General features: G+C 36.2%; 1 protein-coding gene across 3 annotated transcripts in view; it reads right to left on the bottom strand.

Moving 5' to 3' along the window:
* Nucleotides 1-18,716, bottom strand: part of LOC113121152 (ras-specific guanine nucleotide-releasing factor RalGPS2-like) — a 112,767-nt gene that overhangs the window by 60,854 nt on the left and 33,197 nt on the right. For 2 of the 3 annotated variants that reach the window (XM_026291413.1, XM_026291416.1), the window contains exons 2-5: nucleotides 9,700-9,783; nucleotides 6,777-6,909; nucleotides 6,595-6,699; nucleotides 3,355-3,405 (exon numbers count right to left, since the gene is read on the bottom strand). In XM_026291413.1, coding sequence (XP_026147198.1) covers nucleotides 3,355-3,405; nucleotides 6,595-6,699; nucleotides 6,777-6,833 — 213 coding nt within the window. In that variant the 5' untranslated portion in view covers nucleotides 6,834-6,909; nucleotides 9,700-9,783. The remainder of the gene's footprint in view (nucleotides 1-3,354; nucleotides 3,406-6,594; nucleotides 6,700-6,776; nucleotides 6,910-9,699; nucleotides 9,784-18,716) is intronic. The other variant, XM_026291415.1, reaches the window with a different exon arrangement.

Consider the following 18,716-nt stretch of genomic DNA (forward strand, 5'->3'; position numbering starts at 1 on the left):
AAAGTACTGTCTAACAGAAAAAAAGCTACCGATTTTTTCTGTGATTTTTTAGGGGGAAGGAAAAGTGTGATTCGCACTTAACAATAAAAGCAAAATAAATATATAAATAAATGAATAAATCAGTATATGAATGAATGAATAATACGCTGGGAAAAAAATTACTTTGTGGTGTAGTAAAATATATGAAATTTACAATTTTAAACTCATTTTATTAATAAAATTAAAAACTTATTTCAACCCTGATCCAGAACAGTTCGACCCAAATATTAATATGTTTGCAGCACATTTTATGGAGGATGAGGACTGTTTCCTGAACCAGTGGCGTGCAATGCGTATGTGGCACAATGGCTGTTTTTAGAAAGTTGGGCAGTTCAAACGTTGCAAGGACAGTCAGAGCAGTGTAGAGTAGGCTTGTTTTTTCTCAGATCACAAATGCAGACATGGTTTTATGTGTACGCAGCGCGATACACAATGTAAAAACACATTATAATCAGTAATTAAGTCCCCACTGGATGCAACAAATGCCTTGTTTGTAATGGGTTTTACTGGTTTTGTCTTGTCTGATGTCCAGATCCTGAACAAATCTTTTTTGAAGCATAATATGACCTCTTTAAACCCAACCATTACCAGAACAACAAAAAATTTTTTTGTCAAAATAACAATAGGTCTTTTATCCTAGCACTAACACACAAACTTTATAATGTGTAACATCAGAAACAACAGTGCGTGATAAAGCAGTAGCCTGACATTCATGTTCACATTACGTCACCCTCTGCATTTTACTCTCATGTTACACAACGACACAACTGGATTCAGAAAAAACTGCAAATAATCCTTCAACAAATCCCTTCCATAAAACACTAAAACTGCCAGATACACACAAAATGAGACGGAAAACCAGATCAGATCCAGAAGATCTAGAAAGAACCATAACACATACACATAATTTGTCCACTGATACACATGTTGGCCAAACCGCTCACTTAATCAGTCCCAGACATTTTCAAAATCAGAGGTTAGCTCCGTATCGTCTTCCAGAGAACCAGACCTAGTCTTTTCAAAGAGGCGACCTGTAATGTCACCCTCTCCTCTCCAAACAAGCATCCAAAAAACTCCTGCCAAGACAATCAAAGCCAAACAATGCCGCTGCATTATCAATCAAACCGCTCAACGACACAAAACAGTAGACCTAATTACACAAATTACTGTAATTACCATAAATAATGACAAAAGAATGCACGCCAGCCACAGTAATTTCCCACAAACACATAAAACAAATCATATAACATTTAGTTCCCCTCAGTCGTCATGATTTTGTCTCTTTTAATCAGAAAAGAATGCTACATTAGTGTTCAATGTGCCTCATCAAATACTATATAAATCAGTCTGTGTGGCTGAAAGCCTGACCTTACAGACGGTGGATAAAACATAATAAAAATCAAAATAATAAATCATTCAAAGCGCAGAGAGAGGGAGGAGGTCATGGAGGGCAGTGAATGTTGACCAAGGCCCAGATGTCAATAAGGAAAATAACCGCACAGATATTTATTTGGTACTCCATATAGCTGTGGGTTTCTTCTAAAGACGTACCGCCTCTAAGGTTCGGTCGCCAAGTCTTTTGTAGATATTCATCACTGTTTTTTTCCCATCCATGTGCCATCACACGTGTAAATGTTCTTCGCATTTAAGGGACAGTTCACTCAAAAAAAAAAGAAAAAAAAAAGAAAATCGGTCATTATTTACCCTCATATTTTTCCAAACTGGTATGAATTGCTTTCTTTAGCAGAACACCAAGGAAAATATTTTTCCGAATGTTGAGGATCAAAGCATTTTGGTCCCCTTTATTTTAAAATGTGGACAACACAAAATGAAACAAAATGAAAAATACGTAACAAAATAAATAGTAAAACAAAAGCACAGCAATGCAAAACACACACACACACAAACAAACAAAAACACACAAAAACAAAACGAAACGAAATAAAACAAAGCAAAAAACACGGAGTATCAACTTTTACGTTATGTTCCACAAAATAAATAAATAAGTCCAAAAGGTTTGAGAAATTATGACCATTTTTATTTTAGGGTGAATTATTATCTAATTATCTACTAAGGCAAAAATATCTGTAACAAAATTGTAATTATGATTTTTCTTTTTCTTAGGCATATGTCATTTTATTGAGAGATGGAAGAAATGTGCTGTTTGTCACAAATATATATATATATATATATATATATATATATATATATATATATATATATATATATATATATATATATATATATATATATATATATATATATGGTAACACTTTAGTATAGGGTCCAGTTCACACTAATAACTAGTTGCTTATTAGCATGTATATTATTAACATATTTGTTGTTTATTAGTGCTTATAAAGTACATATAATGCATGACATCCATAATCCTACCCTATACCCTAAACTTAACAACTACCTTATGAACTATTAATAAACAGCAAATAAAACAGCTAAATAATCCCTAAATATTTATTTTTTTCAGTGTAGTATTTTATCAGGTGTGGGCGTTTTAAAGTACACACTCAGTCCAACGGAAGCAGTGGATGAAGAGTCTAAAGAACCGAGACATTTCACTGGGCTTTTACTGGCCTCTGCTGGGAAACCCTGGAATGGTTACAGAGGAAGCCACACATAAACCAGGTCCAAAAAAAATCACCAGCTGTTTTATTGCTAGTGGCTGGTTTTACTGAACTCCAAATTGAACACCGTGTGTATGGCTGACAGTGAGAGTATGAGCTTCGGTCAGCAGCAGCCCTGTGAGTCAGTCACACAGTAAACTCACTTGGTAAGGGGACCCTTTCTTCAGAAAACCCTGACCAAAACAAACATTCTGAAAGAACTAAATGAGAGAAAAATATGCTTCTGGCAGGTAAATAAAACGTTACTCACCAGCTGGCTGCTAACTGAAATAGTGACAGCAACATTATATTTTTAAGCATTCTGACCTCACCTGAAGTGAAGTGAGTGATTCAAAGCATGAACATAACCAGCTACTAAAAAAGCACACCATGATATGGAAACTGTGATCAACTTTTCTTCTATATCAGCGTGTGAAAGTCTATTGAACGATAAGTGCAGTTACTAATTATATTACATGTTAAGTTCTTGTTCATACACATTTGACAGTAAAGCACTAAAGCTTGAGCTGGGAAGCTTACACTCCGTTTGAGTATATATACAGAGCCCTGTATATATATATATATATATATATAACAGAGTTGTGTCCTGATGTGTCACAAAAACAAGAGCACACACACACACACTCTCTAAGTTACATAAGTTAGCACATACTATGATGAACAGTGGACTTACCTCAGGTTGGATGGCTTTGAACACTGGAGCATCCATGAGAGTGATCTGACCCTGCAGGACAACACAGATGACATCAGCACACAAAATATAACATTAGAAATGTCACATATATGACGGAAGACACTGTTGGCACCCATTCTTTTTGGATTAAAAGAAGAAAGTACTTCACTTGCACTATTTTTCTCAATAGACGTGACGTAGATGCTACCTTTGAGATGTTTATCACAGGAGAGTTTCTGTATTTATGAGCTTATTTGAAACCAGACTCGACTTCACTATCCATCCTGACATGAGAGTGAGTGAATGCTCTACACACCGTCTAACAGACACATGAATAATAAATCATCTTTTGTCCACTGCTCGGTGGCCATTCACAACACATTTTCCACACATGCATCAATGTTGCGTGTGAGGTCATCGTGTGGATAAGTAAAACACACTTCAGCACGCGGCTTGAGACTGCGACTGGGATGATGTACTGTATATAGGTTAATGGGCTGGGCCATAAATAAATAAAGCACAGAAAGAAACTCTGTACCCTAGATAAAGACACTTTCAGGCAGACGTGTACAGAATCAGGTCATCGCATTTACATCAGGCATCCAGAGATTAGAAACGCAGACAGCGTCCTCTGGTGACACTATCAGATATGTCATACGCATTTATTGCACTTTGCTTGGTTTTGGACATCTGACTAGAATTTACAATCTAGTTTTGCCTTTCATAGCAGCTCGGGTGTTTCATTATTATAAAGCTGAAGGAAACATGGGTGAAGGGTTACATGGGTTACTGCCCTCATCATCCCTTCAAATCCAAATCAAACTGAATCGAGAGATTGCAAGTCAGAGATGAATCAGTTCAGTCCTAATTTAGTCATTTGATTTAAATTTAATAATCAATATTGTGAACTCTGTCTTTCAACACGTGAAGAGATTATATATAATTTAAGGTACAGTCCCAAAAACAGCCTGTTTGATTTCATTCTCAGGACCATAAAGAAAGTAGTAAATGAACCTAAAAAACTAATTATGAGAGATTTGTGGTGAAAAAAAAAACTTTTGTACCATCATAAGCGGCCTACAAGGAGAAATAAAAGTATGCTGCGAGTGACTGGCCACAGCTTGGTTAAAGCAAGTGTGAGTCAACAAGCGGCTGTGTGTCTTTTCCTCGAGTTCAGAAGAGAGATCAGCTGGGAGATTCATTTGAAACCGAGTCCTTGTTTCACCAGAGAGAGGAGAGCTTGATGGCCTTGCTCAGACTCTGGAGTTTCATTTCAACTCTTGAGAGAATCGCTGCCTGCACAACTATCTGCCGAATGATCATGAATTATTACTGAAACTGTACTGAAGTATTTACTATTCTCTCTTCTCTCTCTCTCTGTGTGTGTGTGTGTGTGTGTGTGTTTACACCAGGTGCCTGTGCCATTGCTACAAATCACAAGAGACAAGAGAACATTATTTACTTTTATTTTATTAATCTCATTAATCAACAGTAAAATACTGTTAAGCCTGAGTTAGCCTCAATGGCTAATTTTCGTCTGTTGCCCCTTGCCAGATTTTATAAAGACAAACACAGAGGAGCTTATTGGGCCCCTCATTCTAGTGTGTGTGATGGGTTTAGTGATTGTATCAAAAAACATATGTATGTACATACATTATATTCAGGACAACCTGAGGATGTAAAATGAATAATTCACCCCAAAAATTAAATGTCATAATTTACTTTCCATCACGCCATTTCAAAAGTTTTTTTTTTTTTTTTTTTTTGAGTCTTTTAATTTTGAGCTACATTTTCAGTCAAGTGAGGAGTGAGGGTCAAAAGAAAAAAAAATCAGCTGTTTCCCCATTCAGTATAATAATAAAAACAAAAACAATAATAATAATAATTATTATTATCATTATTAACATTATATTACTATTACAATAATATTGTACTGTAAAATAAAAAGAAGCATTTAACAATACTACCACTACTACTACCAATAATAATAATACTTAAAAAAAAAAAAAATATTACTAAAATATTTTACCTAAATGATACATTTTTATATATAAATATGTAATATAAATATTACATTGGCAATAATTTCACTATACTATAAAATAAAAGAATTTATTATTAGTAATAATATTAGTAGTAGTAGTAGTAGTAGTAGTAGAAATAATGATAATAACAATAAAACAAAATATTTTATCATTATTATTATATAGTATTTTACAGTATAATAGTATTATTGCAATAGTATAATTTCCTTTATAATAATAAGAATGAATTATTATTATTATTATTATTATTATTATAATGCTACTGCAACAATACTGTACTGTAAAATAAAAGAAGTGTTTAACAATACTGCTACTACTCGGGGTGTGCCGGTACTAGTATCGGTACCGAACGGTTCCTGGGCAAATTCCAAATGGAAGTGATCATCCCTATCCCCTTGGAGTGGGGACTTTGGAGTGAATAGGGCATGGGTTGCCATTAAGTAGTCGTTAGGAATGCACTTTGCAAAAGGAGGGACATAATTTCCTCATCATCTTCAGCTGGGATGTTCCTGTGACAGCGCAGCATGTGTCTGTCAGCAGATGTCGCTGTTTTACTTTAAATTTAAATTTACTTTTATAAATGTTTATTTTTTTTTTTATTTTTTTTTTTTTTATTGTTGTTAGCATAATCGTTGCAAATAAACATACATTTTATATTTAAATAAGTTTTTAAAATATGCTATATAATATATAAAAACGAATATATACGTATAAAACTTTTTAAAACATTAAATGTATATTGTTTTTATGTCGATGACCATCAGGGAATCTGCCGTCACAGGAACATCCCAGCTGAAGATAATGAGGAAATTATATTTCTCCTTTTGCAAAGTGCATTCCTAACGACTACTTAATGGTACGCACATGCCCTACTCACTCCAAAGTCCCCACTTCAAGGTGATAGGGATGATCACTTCCAAATGTAATTTGCCCGGGTACCGTTCAGTACCGATACTAGTACCGGCGCATCCCTAACTACTACTACTACTACTAATAATAAAAGTCTATTAAAAGTAATTTTTTTAATTATATTATTATTAAAAATGTTGTATTTCAATTATAACACTGTACTATAAAATAAAAGTGTTTATTAATAATAATAATAATACATATAATTATTACTATCGTTATTATTAGTATATACTCTTTTACAGTATAACAGTATTATAGCAGTAGTAAGGTTTTTCTGACTTACTGCATATTCCTCTGGCGTGACCTTCAGCACGTCGAACACCACAGCGTCAAAACTCTTGAGCTCCGAGGGGCCCTTCTCACTGAGCGACTCAGAACTGCTGCTCCTCTGCAGGACACAGTGACAGGATCATCAGACACATACACATCAGACATACACAAAGCAGCGTCTGTGTGTTCACTGACCTCTGAGGCCGGGGTCGTGAAGGTGGAGACGCTGGGCTGGCCATTTGGGACGTCCATTATTACCAAACCATCAGACTCTACAGCAAGAGCTCACTCACCATCGTCATCCTCATCAGCTCGCCCGTACGGCCCCCTGCACACACAAACACACACGTTACAGTGGATTTGGGCTTTGGCGAATACTAAATGCACAAATCTAGTGTCTTTTTTTAAAATGACTGCAAGCTGCTCGGATCCACAGGCTCCATAAACCAACCCAAAACTATAATACTCCCACTTCAGTGCTTGTTGAAATACAGTTTTTCATTATCGCCAAACACAATGTTTCTCATTTATGCCAGAAAGGTCCACTTTAGCCTCTGCTCTCAGTCATCAGCAGCACATTCATCCAACGGTTGAGAGTGAGACGGACAGAAAACGCTCTTTTTCTTTTTGAATTATCTTTTTTGGAAGGCATCTCTATTTTGTCCTTGGCAGAGTTTCAAACAGGATTCGGGTTTATCACAAGAAATCAGTTCCAATTACATACACAAACCCCCCCCCAAAAAAAAAAAACATTCTAACTCTGTTACAATGAACTTTAGTTCCATAATCTCTCACGGGACGGGAGTGACGGTGTTTCCTTTATTTGGATGAAGCTCCTGACTGTGGATTTATAGAGGCTTTGAAAAGCTTTAGTGCTGTTTTAGCAATGCTTTCCAGTCAAGTGCATCAGCAAATCCCCGTCTCAGAGTTGTGTTGGCCGGGGATTTAATGAGAAAAATGATTCATAATGCTCTGAGACAACTCAGGTCAAATTTAACTTTACCGTTTTCTTTTCTTTTTTTCTTTTCCTCTTTTAAAACAAATGCACTTTTTCAGACAGATGACATCCTAAACTCCATCTGAGAGTATATTTAACAGATTTGTTGCTTACTACACATGCAGCTTGTGTGACCACATGAAACATTTGTACTTTTAAAAAGAATATTCCAGGTCCAGTAAAAATGAATCGTATTATATAATATATATAAAAACTCTTACAAAGGAAGTATGGGGACAATTTAAAGGGGGGGTGAAATGCTATTTCATGCATACTGAGTTTTTTACACTGTTAAAGAGTTGGATTCCCATGCTAAACATGGACAAAGTTTCAAAAATTACCCTTCTCGTTTGTCACAAGTTTCGGAAAGTTTTTTTTTTTTCGCGTATGGGTCTGTGTGACGTTAGATGGAGCGGAATTTCCTTATATGGGTCCTAAGGGCACTTCTGCCGGAAGAGCAGGCGCTCCCATATAGCACTGAGAGCACAGACATTCACTGACCAGAGCGAGAGCGAATTGTCACAAAAAAGTGTGTTTTTGGTTGCCAGGGTAAGACAACCCTGCACAGATTACCAAAAAAAAAAAAAAACAGCATTAAGGGACCAGTGGATGGAGTTTATTTTTACAGAGCATCAACGGAGTTGTGCAAGTGTTTTTGTTTGTTCCCTGCATTTCGAAGATGATTGTTTTACAAACAAGGCCCAGTTTGACGCCGGATTTGCATATAGTTTATTTCTTATGCTGTGTTCACACCAAACGCGAATAGAGCGTCTGGCACGAATGATTTCAATGTTAAGGCAATGCAAAAGTGCGTTTACGAGCGTCTGGAGGTCTCGCGGCGCGAATGGGGCGTTAAGCGCGGCGCGGAAGACGCAAATTCGCCTCATTCGCGCGAAACGCGCGTTAAGCGCGAATGGTGCTTTTTGTACATTTAACGTTTGATGCGAATTCGCGTCTGCTGCCCGAGTTGATAAATTTGAACTTTGGCGTCAATTTGGTACAGACTATCTTTCTCTTATAAATATAATAAAACTAAAGACTTTTTGGAGTTATGAAGGATGCAGTACTACTCTATAGGTACTCAAGATTAACAGGATATTGAGTGAAAACGAGCATTTCACCCCCCCTTTAAGGAGCATTTAAGAATAGAATATTCTTGACATTTTGATGATTATTTGAAATGTTTTAGGCATCACACTCACAGTTAAAAGAAAGAAAGAAAAAAAAAACTCACTCGAAATAAAATCAGTCTAAAAAGAAATATTCAAAACACTCAAAAATCAATGCCACAACATGAACTTAAAACGGACACTGAAAATATAAAAATAAAAGACAATTTAAAAACACTTATAAAACTATAACAGTACATATAAATAATAACTAAATCAACACCATTTGTTTGAAAATTATTTACATCGATTTTTAGGCAACATTTCATTTTCCAATTATTTGTCATTTGTTCTCATTATTTTTATGGTTACTGTATGTTTTTAGGCATCCAAGTTTATTGTGTTGCAGCTACACTACTGAAAATATTTTATGTTTATAGATTGGCCCAAATCTCTCATTAGAAGTGCGCTGTAACCCAGATTTTTGTTTTTTTTAAATCGAAACAATTTTTTTTTACAATATTCCACAAGTGCTGTTTGTTTGTTCGTCACAGAATGATTTCAAATGAACACAATTCTCAACACACTCCTCACCTTTGAAACACACACACACACACACACACTGGTGTAGATTAGTTGTGTGCTGCTAATCTAATGTTTTGGTGAAGCGATGTAACCGTACACTAAAGAACAAGGTGCTGAGCGACGTCGACTGCTGGCCTCACTATCAAAACACTGCTGTCAACATTTGCTCACACGTGAAACAACAGCAGGTGTTCAGACAGCAGTGGAACCGACAACGACAGCATGAGTGAACAGGTGCTACGCTGTGTGTGTGTGTGTGTGGTTTAAGGTTTGTAGAAACAGGTGTTGCGGAGACTGCGACTGACTTCATGGCCAAACTGCAGACTAATCCTAATCACAGCTTCACACACATACACAGCAAAAAGCAAGAGCACTAATGCTTTTATATAGTGTTAAATGAACACACACACATGCAGAATACAGTTACCGGGTATTTGTCAAATGCACATGGCGACGGCTCTTCTGCGTCCTCCGCTGCACTCGCTCCAAATCCTCTGCTGAACAAAACCTGCTGTGAGAAGGATAAAGAGAAGGAGAGAGGAAGAAGACACGTTACCAAAGCAGACATGTCTTTTATCAAACCACTCCAGGAGTCTGAAGCAGCAGATACAGCAGTATATCTGGAGTTTACAGCTAGGGCTCGTTTTTGATAAAAGCTAATTAAAAGATGTTCTCAATTTTGATTTTGATTTATATTTTATCATTTTAAAACTATTTTGAAAACGTTTACCAGGGTTTTGTATTATTTTTGTTTAGATTTTCAAACTTTTCAGCAGATTTTATTGTTTTCCCCTGGTCACCCAGTAATCCACTGAACACTAAGAATATCAATAATTACACATACATATATATACACCTACAGATAAATCATTTCACAAAATTAATATTTAATTGGTTTATATATTAAATGAACCTAAAACAATTAAATATTAATTTTGTAAAATGATTTATCAATTTGTACCATCATTTTCCACGACAACCGTTTTTTGCACCAATATATTTTATTTATATTATTTTATTTTATTTATAAATTATATTTCGCTACTTGAGTTGTCATTAGCTAAAATAAAAACTATTTTAAAAAATTGGTTAAATTAAATAAAAGAGAAAAAAAAAATTCTTATATGAAATAAATCTGAAATTAATAGGGAATAAATATAAAATGACAATTTTGACGCTTCAAAAATTCCCAAATGGATATAAATGATGATCAACTGATCAATTCTGAACTAAATAAATACTAATACTTAGTAGTATGAGAAATGCCACTTGTAAACAGGATACAATTTTATTGCGTGTCAATTCCAGTAAATCTGGCATTTTTTTTGTAATATGATTAAGATGTCAGTTTCACCACAAAATGAATAGCGACACATGATGAGTCGAAAATGGCATAAAAAGACCAAATTCTCTAGAAATGCATCTATAAACACTGCTGTACATTGTTAGTGTAAACAGAAGACAAATTAAAAAATTATTAGTAAGAGGTTGATCATGAGTTATAACTACATTTGATTCCACAAGAGAGCACAAATTGGCCATTGTCTGAAGGAAACACTGACAAACCTAACAGACAGACTGTGTGTATCAACGAGAAAAGCCACTAGGTGGCGCTGTACATTTGGAAAACAACAGCAGCGGTGTGTGTTTGTGGAAGGGAGTTCAGTCTCAGGTCATTAGAGAGGACTGTTTAGGACACTACAGACACCAGACGCCACACGGCATTGTGGGACGGGCCAGATGCAAAGCAGGACTTCATGCTTTATTTCCCTCGCGTTCATGAAAATAGGCTGTAAAAACATCACATGGCTGAAGCCAGCAAACATTCACTGCATTTTAAGGAGAACAAGCGTCCTCAGTCTGTCGACCGAAGGCTGAACTGAATCCATTCGCTCTGGCATGTCACAAACATGTGAAAATATGATCTGCTGAAATGGATCTCAACAAAATAACCCAATCGCCAAGCCACCAGACTAGTTATTGTGAAAATAATCACACAAAGCCACTTCCACTTCGACTGTCATTGGGATCACACGTCAGGCGATAAATGTGAAAAAAACCATGACTCACAATTTTACACAGAATAAATGTTATGCAGCTATAGCTTTTGTTTGCATGTTTGATGTTAGCATGGAAATAAGAGGATGACTCCACAGAAAGAAAAACGCTAAGCAGCCCAAACTGTTTTAGAAACAGGCCCACACGAAACCTTCGCCCACAGAGCTCTGCAGACAGCAAACCTTCATTCTCTACCACTTGTGTACTCATTTATTAATATACACTTCTGTCCAAAAGTTCAGAAAGAAATGTTTACTTTTATTTTAGAAAGAATTAATTGTTAGAACTTTCCATTCATCAAAAAATAAATGTATAAATAATAATAATAAACCTTTCTTAAGCAGCAAATCAGCATATTATACGGATTTCTGAAGGATCATGTGACACTGAAGACTGCATTAATGATGCTGAAAAATTCAGCTTTAACATCACAGGAATAAATTACATTTTAAAATATATTAAAACAGAAAACATTTATTTTAAATCGTATAAATATTTCACAATATTACTGTTTTTACTGTATTTTGGACAAATAAATGCAGCCTTCATGAGCATAAGAGACTTCTTTTAAACTTTTCTGCTGTATACATATACAACTAAATTATTTAGCATTATTGTCAATTAATTATTTATTATTAATATACTTGTGCATTATTTAAAATGTTTTGAATTATTCATTTGAATTATTCATTATAATTGCATGCCTAAAAGAGATTCATGTTTAAATACTTTTTAAGATTTATTTGAAGGGCACTCATAAGACTGTAGAACTGTTGAAGCATAATTAATTAATTACAGTTACAGTAATTTAACATGCTTTACGGAAATCTGTGGAAAATGAGCAATCTGAAAACCCATGTATGTATTTATTTATTCATTCTCTGAAATCTGGCAAAATGTTTCCTAAAGGGGATCTAAGAGTAATGTGCTTTAGCTGATGCTGCTGACAACATAATCAAATATTTAATGAACGTGAGGAATAGGGGAATTGTGAGCTACAATTAAATCTATTTAGCTTTCTGTAACCTTGTCTGTTTCTGACATGGCGTTGTTCGATTAGTCTGTGGACAGACGATTGAAAAGTGTAGATCTGTATGTAAAGACCGGAAACGTCCAGGCCATTGTGCTGCTGCGACTGACGACTTGATGCAATGCTCAGCTGACGATAAAGATTGTGCATGTGCATTATCACAGCACGCGTCAGAAGGGCAACACAAATCTCCGTCTCGCGAGGGAACGTCGGGATGAATGTTGGCGTGGTGAGCCTGATGGTGTGACGGGAATGATTAATGTGAGAGAGCTCGGAAGGTTGTCGAAAGAGACTGTGAAAAGACGCTAAGAGGAATGGAGGATAGATCCGGATGAGAAAGAGTGTAGGAGGTGTCTCTGTCTTGTTACGACCTGCCGGGGAAACAGAGAGTGTAACAGAGAACAGACACACGGAGCTTGAAGGAACGGGTTCAAGTCGTTTTTCCCACCTTCATTCACATGTGTTCCCTCTCGATGCGTCTAGAGCTTTCATCTCCCTATAGCTTTTGCTTTTAGTGTGTGTGTGTGTGTGTGTGTGTGTGTGTGTGCTCTTGTTTTTGTGACATATCAGGACACAACTCTGTATAATGACATGGGTATGACACAGGTATTACAAGGAAAGGGTGACTTATGAGGACATAACCCATGTCCCCATTTTTCAAAACGCTTATAAATCATATCGCATTAGTTTTTTAGAGAAAGTAAAAATGCATTAAGTTTCCTGTGAGGGTTAGGGTTAGGGTTGTTGTAGGGCCGTAGAATATACAGTTTGTACAGTATAAAAACCATTACGCCTATGGGATGTCCACACTTTTAAAAAAAAACTAATGTGCGTGTGTGTGTGTGTGCCCATGTTAAACCTCTGTAAACACTTAAAGTCAAAATGGAGAAAACATCAATCTGCTTTATTGTAACTGGTGGGTGAATCTCTTGGAAGGAAACAAAAAGGTTAAAGGGGTCATGAAATGAGAAACCAAATTTGCCTTGATCTTTTGGAATATAAGAGGTCTTTGTACCATTAAAACGTCCTGCAAGTTTCATAGCTTAAGACGTCCTCCCCATTATAAACGAGCCATTTATTTAATCAAGCTCTAAATACAGCTCGTTCTGGATCCATGGTAAGAAGTGACGTCGCGGTGCGAAGTGACGTTCCAACCATTTGCATATGACTGCCTCCAGCACAAGACAACTACGCTCATTTCGGATCGTTGTCGCGCTGCGCGCCTCACAAGTGTTCAGTCGACGGACAGCGAGTGGGTCTGTGTACAGGAAAATTACAATGCCACGCAGATGTGCTGTTCCTGGCTGTGGACAAACAACATATTTGAATACGCTGCCGAAAGATCCTGACGTCAGGGAAAAATGGATGCAGTTTATTTGTATAAGAGAATCTTGAAAATATGTCGCCTTTCTAGTAGGCCTACATGTAATAGAAGATTAAAAATGTTGCCTTATCAATGCTGCATCTTCAAATATGGCCTGTGCATGCATTTTTGTCCGCAGTACACCCTATCATTTCATTGAAATTAGGTAAATAATGTTGAACTGTTAGCATATTAAACTATAGAATAATTATGCAACAATAAACCGTTTTCAAGTGTCTCGGGTTACAATTTTTTTATTAATTCAAAATAGTTTCACTTTCCATGTGGACACGGGCTGATCCAGTCTTCGTTGTTGTGGTGATGGTTCATTTTCCTCTGATTCCTCATCTGATTCCGGCTCAAACATATAAGGTTTTATCATTGCAAGAGCCATCGCTTCGAATGCATCACTCGCTACTAAACAGTTACGCTCAATCCGCAAATGTTCCGTCAAATGTCGTCAGCCAATCATAACAGTGGGCGTTAACACTGAACTCTTAAAGGGGAAACAACCCAAAACAGACTGTTTGAATCAAAGGATGAGAAACAGGGTGGGAAAATGTCATAATTCACTACATTTTAAAAGTTTTTTTTTTTTTAACTATAGTAATACTATAATTGCACCTAGGGGACCATAATAATAAAATAAAAAAACCCATGTCATGACCCCTTTAAATACTCCTGAAAAAAAAAAAAAACAGCCAAGCTTGTAGTGTTCACAATAAAAAATGATCGCATTAGAAATGAATGTGAGGTCAATTTCATCAAGTGGAAACATTTGGTATGACACCCAAACAAAAACTTAGGCCCTGTTTACACTAGTGCGTTTTTGGTTTTTATTTTTTTTTGTGTTTATTTTGTAACCATTTTTTTCTTTTTCTTTTTTACAAATCAGTTGAGTGAATGATTCAGTGGACTCTTTCATAAAACATAAAATAACCTTTAGAAAAGATCCCTAAATGAATCAAGTGACATCACTAGTACATCATCACATCACATTCACAACATTGGCAAAGCAGCAGAAGGCTATCATGCTAACAAACAAGTTGTCCTTCCTAAACACTGAACGGATCCCGTTTCAACAGAGCTGAAAGGAAATGTAACCTTCTTGACTATAATACAGCGCATGTATGGTGGTCACTGGGTGTTTGTCAACCCTCTTTTTCAACTTTATTTAAAACCACACGCACACACAAACTTTGCTCTGAGGCCCCCCTGAGCCCTATTCATTCATATTTCAGCAGGAACGAAAAAGAAAACACCTTATGGAATAAGCCTTGAGGGGAAAGATAAGAGGAGACCGTTAAAATAGAAAATATTATCTTTTGTGGTTCAGCGAGCACGAATGAATAAGAACAAGTGCGTTACTGTACTGTCTCTGTGTAACAATAATAACAATACGTTCATGTAAGCACGTCTCCAACAGAGAACAATGGCAGCTACTCACCAACACAAGGAAATATCAACATACTACAACAGACGAAAAGAAACACAACTGCTGTCTGACACAACGGCTACACTGGAAGTGAGTGGCGACAAAAGTTACAATAATAATAAATGAAACCGTTCACAACGTGAGAGCCCAATGGTGTCGCCCTCCATTGTGTAGGTGTAAAAGTGTGTAATAAATATCACAGTGTTGATCAAGAGGCCACCCAACCACACTCCCACCGCTAGGATTCACCAGAACAGAAGGTAAATGCGTTGGTGGAAAGGCCTGGTTTCCTGGAGCAGTGGAGTTGTTCTTGCACCAGTTCATAACCCTTCAATATGTTCAAAAAAGCCATAAGCTTAAGATTTTACGGATTATGCAAAAGGTATGCAAACAAAAAAAATTTATATGTGGTATATATATATATATATATATATATATATATATATATATATATATATATATATATATATATGTGGGTCAATAAATAGATATAGTAGTAATTGTTAGTAGTGGTAGTAAAAAAAAATTATAATCATTAAAAACTTGTAAAATAAAATAAAAAATGTAAAACAAAAACAATTTCTATAATACTAATAATAATAATAATAATTATTATTATTATTATTATTATTATTATTATAAGCAACAACAACAATAATAATAATAATATTAATAATAATAATAAATAATAAAGTTACAAATACAAGAAAATATTTTTGAAATGTACAGTACAGCTAAACTTTCAATACTGAAGCTCTGGCTGTCTCATTTCTGCATTCTCAAATGTTAAACCATGAAGCTTGGTTTAAAACCACAGGGTTTCTCTTTTGTTGACAAAAGCCAGTTCATAAGCACTTCTCAATACAAATTTGCGACAATAGTTGGTGCATCTAAAAATGATTTTGACTAATCACGCAGCCCTAAATGTGTAACCCTTTCACAAATGAGTAACTAAGAGAGTAAGTGCAGCACAACTGAATGGCTTTCAAGTCAATGCTAAGATTATTCTGCTACAGGTTCTCTTGCTTAAAGTGTCATCCAGTCGTGTGTGACTGAGTGTGTCTTAATTTAGACAGAAAGTGAGAAACATGCGCTGTACCTCCATGCGCCTTGAAGTGAACTCAACTGAGAAACGTTCAGGCTTGAAGAGCTGTGTGCATGAAATCACAATGAAATTCATGCTGCACTGAAGCGTCTGATTAATATCAGACGGATGAGCCAAACAGTTTGTGTATGTCTGCATGTGGCTGTCTGTCTGAAGCAAGGCAAACAGTGTCTGCCAGAATTCTACGGTAAGGCGGGCTTAAAGTTAAGTACATTAGGAGAGACAGATAGAGCGACAGGTCCAACAACTACTTCACATGAAACACAATCCTGGCCGCAAATCTGAAGGAAAAGGATGTTTATGCTTGTCCTGAAGAGACAGTAGCGGGTAGCTTGTTTAACAGCAGATTGAGGGTGTGTGTGTGTGTGTGTATAAAGGAGGTGAGAAACGGCCAGCCTGTCAGCACTCGAATTATCATCCAAAGAGAGAGAGAGACTATAAAAAGCCAAGGTCACAGCACATGCTATGACAGAGTGCTGATCAGAAGCAGAGGAATCTGAGGAAAGGAGTTGAGTGTGAGGCTGATGGCTGATGACAGGCCTGCTCTGTGTCTGCATGTGTTTACAGGCCATCTAAGTCAGCCCTTATAGAAAGCATTACAGGTACTGGACATTCGGCGGGAATCTAAATAGCAATGACTTCATTTATGAATTGCAATTACTGTTATTTTATTTTTATTTAGCCTAGCAAAAAAAAAAAAGTTAATATGCACTACTGCAGTGCATACTGTTTGGAGTCAGTAGTATTTTTGAAATACTTTATAATGATAATTACTAGTCATAATGATTGAATAATGTATATAATAAAATAATTATAATACTTTTATTCATTAACAAACGGATGCATTTAATTGTTGAAAGAACAATAACAATACATTGTGATCAAACGTCACAATGAATATTAAGTGGCATACTGTTTTCAACAGTGATAATCAGGGATAAAATACATTTTAAAACATTTAAATAGGAAACAAATATTTTAATATTTCACCAATATCACCCTTTACTGTATTTGTTCAAATACAAGTCCTTAGTGAACCAAAAAGAAATATATAAAAATGAAACATTAAACCCAACATTTTTAACAGTAGTGTAAATTACACAGTCATCAAACTTAATTAAAATTCATACAAATAAATTTTGCACAGCACCACAAAATAAATAACTACTAATTTCAAAGAATTGAAATAATCACTTAAAATACAGCTTGACATTTAAGTGTACATCATGTTTAAAAGACAATTTAAATAAAATAGGCTGCTGCAAAAACATTTATAGGTGGCATTTCAAATAATGATTCATGTATTTTTTTTTTACCATATTAAACTGCAGTTTTAAATTTCATTAAGTTTTCATTTACTTAAATGTGCAATAACAATCCTATCTGAAACCATTTCAAAGGCATCAAACATTCATAAACTGTAAATTGAATTGGAATCTGAAGTCCATTAAGAGTCACATTCAGCATCTTAGCGGCTGATGGATCAAAACCTTGTGTGTGAGGCGTTTGAGGGTCACAACTGTCACAACTGCAGAGTGCAGAATGGACAATTTCCCCCGTCACATGGACAAAGAAGAACGGAAAGATGACAGGAACCTGTGCTCGCTGTCCTTCTTTTTTAATGCAATTCAGAAAAGATCAATAAGAGCGTGTGTGTCGGAGGTCGGCGGTGTCAGCAGTCCAGTAAGTGGGCAGCAGCAGGCAGCGCATGTGTGTGTGTGTGTGTGTGCTGACTGAAGACTCCCGTGGGAAGAGAGCAGCTGACCTGAGCCCAGATCCGCTGCCTGCGTGGTTTCTATCCCCTCTCTCTCCTCTTTCCTCTTTCACTCCCTCGTCTAGCATGCCTTCAGTTTTTTTCCGCACCCTCTCGCATGATTTAATGCACTTGCTCGGCCGAATGCCCCACTCCTGCCTCTCTATGAGCCCGATTCAGAAGCCAACAGGAAACTGCACAGGAAACAAGGGATTCTGAGAGGAAGCAGCAGCTGCTGTGCCGACCGGCAGCAATAGGAAGAGGGTTATAGTCATAATGACTGACACACAGTCGTGGCACACGAGCACACATTCACTCCATTAAATAAACAGCACTGAGGCACTAGAGGAAACGGCCGTTTGTTATCTTGTGTTGGTGTTTATGGTTGTGGTTTTGAGTGTGGAGCAGATCAGATGAGCAGAAAATCTGTGGCATTAATCAACTGACGTCATTACACCACAACTTTAAATCACACCATAGCAAACCACAAACACTCCACTGGGACTAAACACACACACACACACACACACACACACCTATCGTTGTTTATACCACTTTTGTGGGGTCCTAAGATCTTACAACATTAATAATACTAACTAATGATAACGGATTAAACAAATTATAAATGAAGTCATTTTTATCAATTCAAAGATATGCTTTTTGTTATTACAATTTAATTAAAACCAGAAATTTTAAAACA

The sequence above is a fragment of the Carassius auratus genome, chromosome 20 (assembly GCF_003368295.1).
Source record: "Carassius auratus strain Wakin chromosome 20, ASM336829v1, whole genome shotgun sequence".
NCBI classification, from domain to species: Eukaryota; Metazoa; Chordata; class Actinopteri; order Cypriniformes; family Cyprinidae; genus Carassius; species Carassius auratus.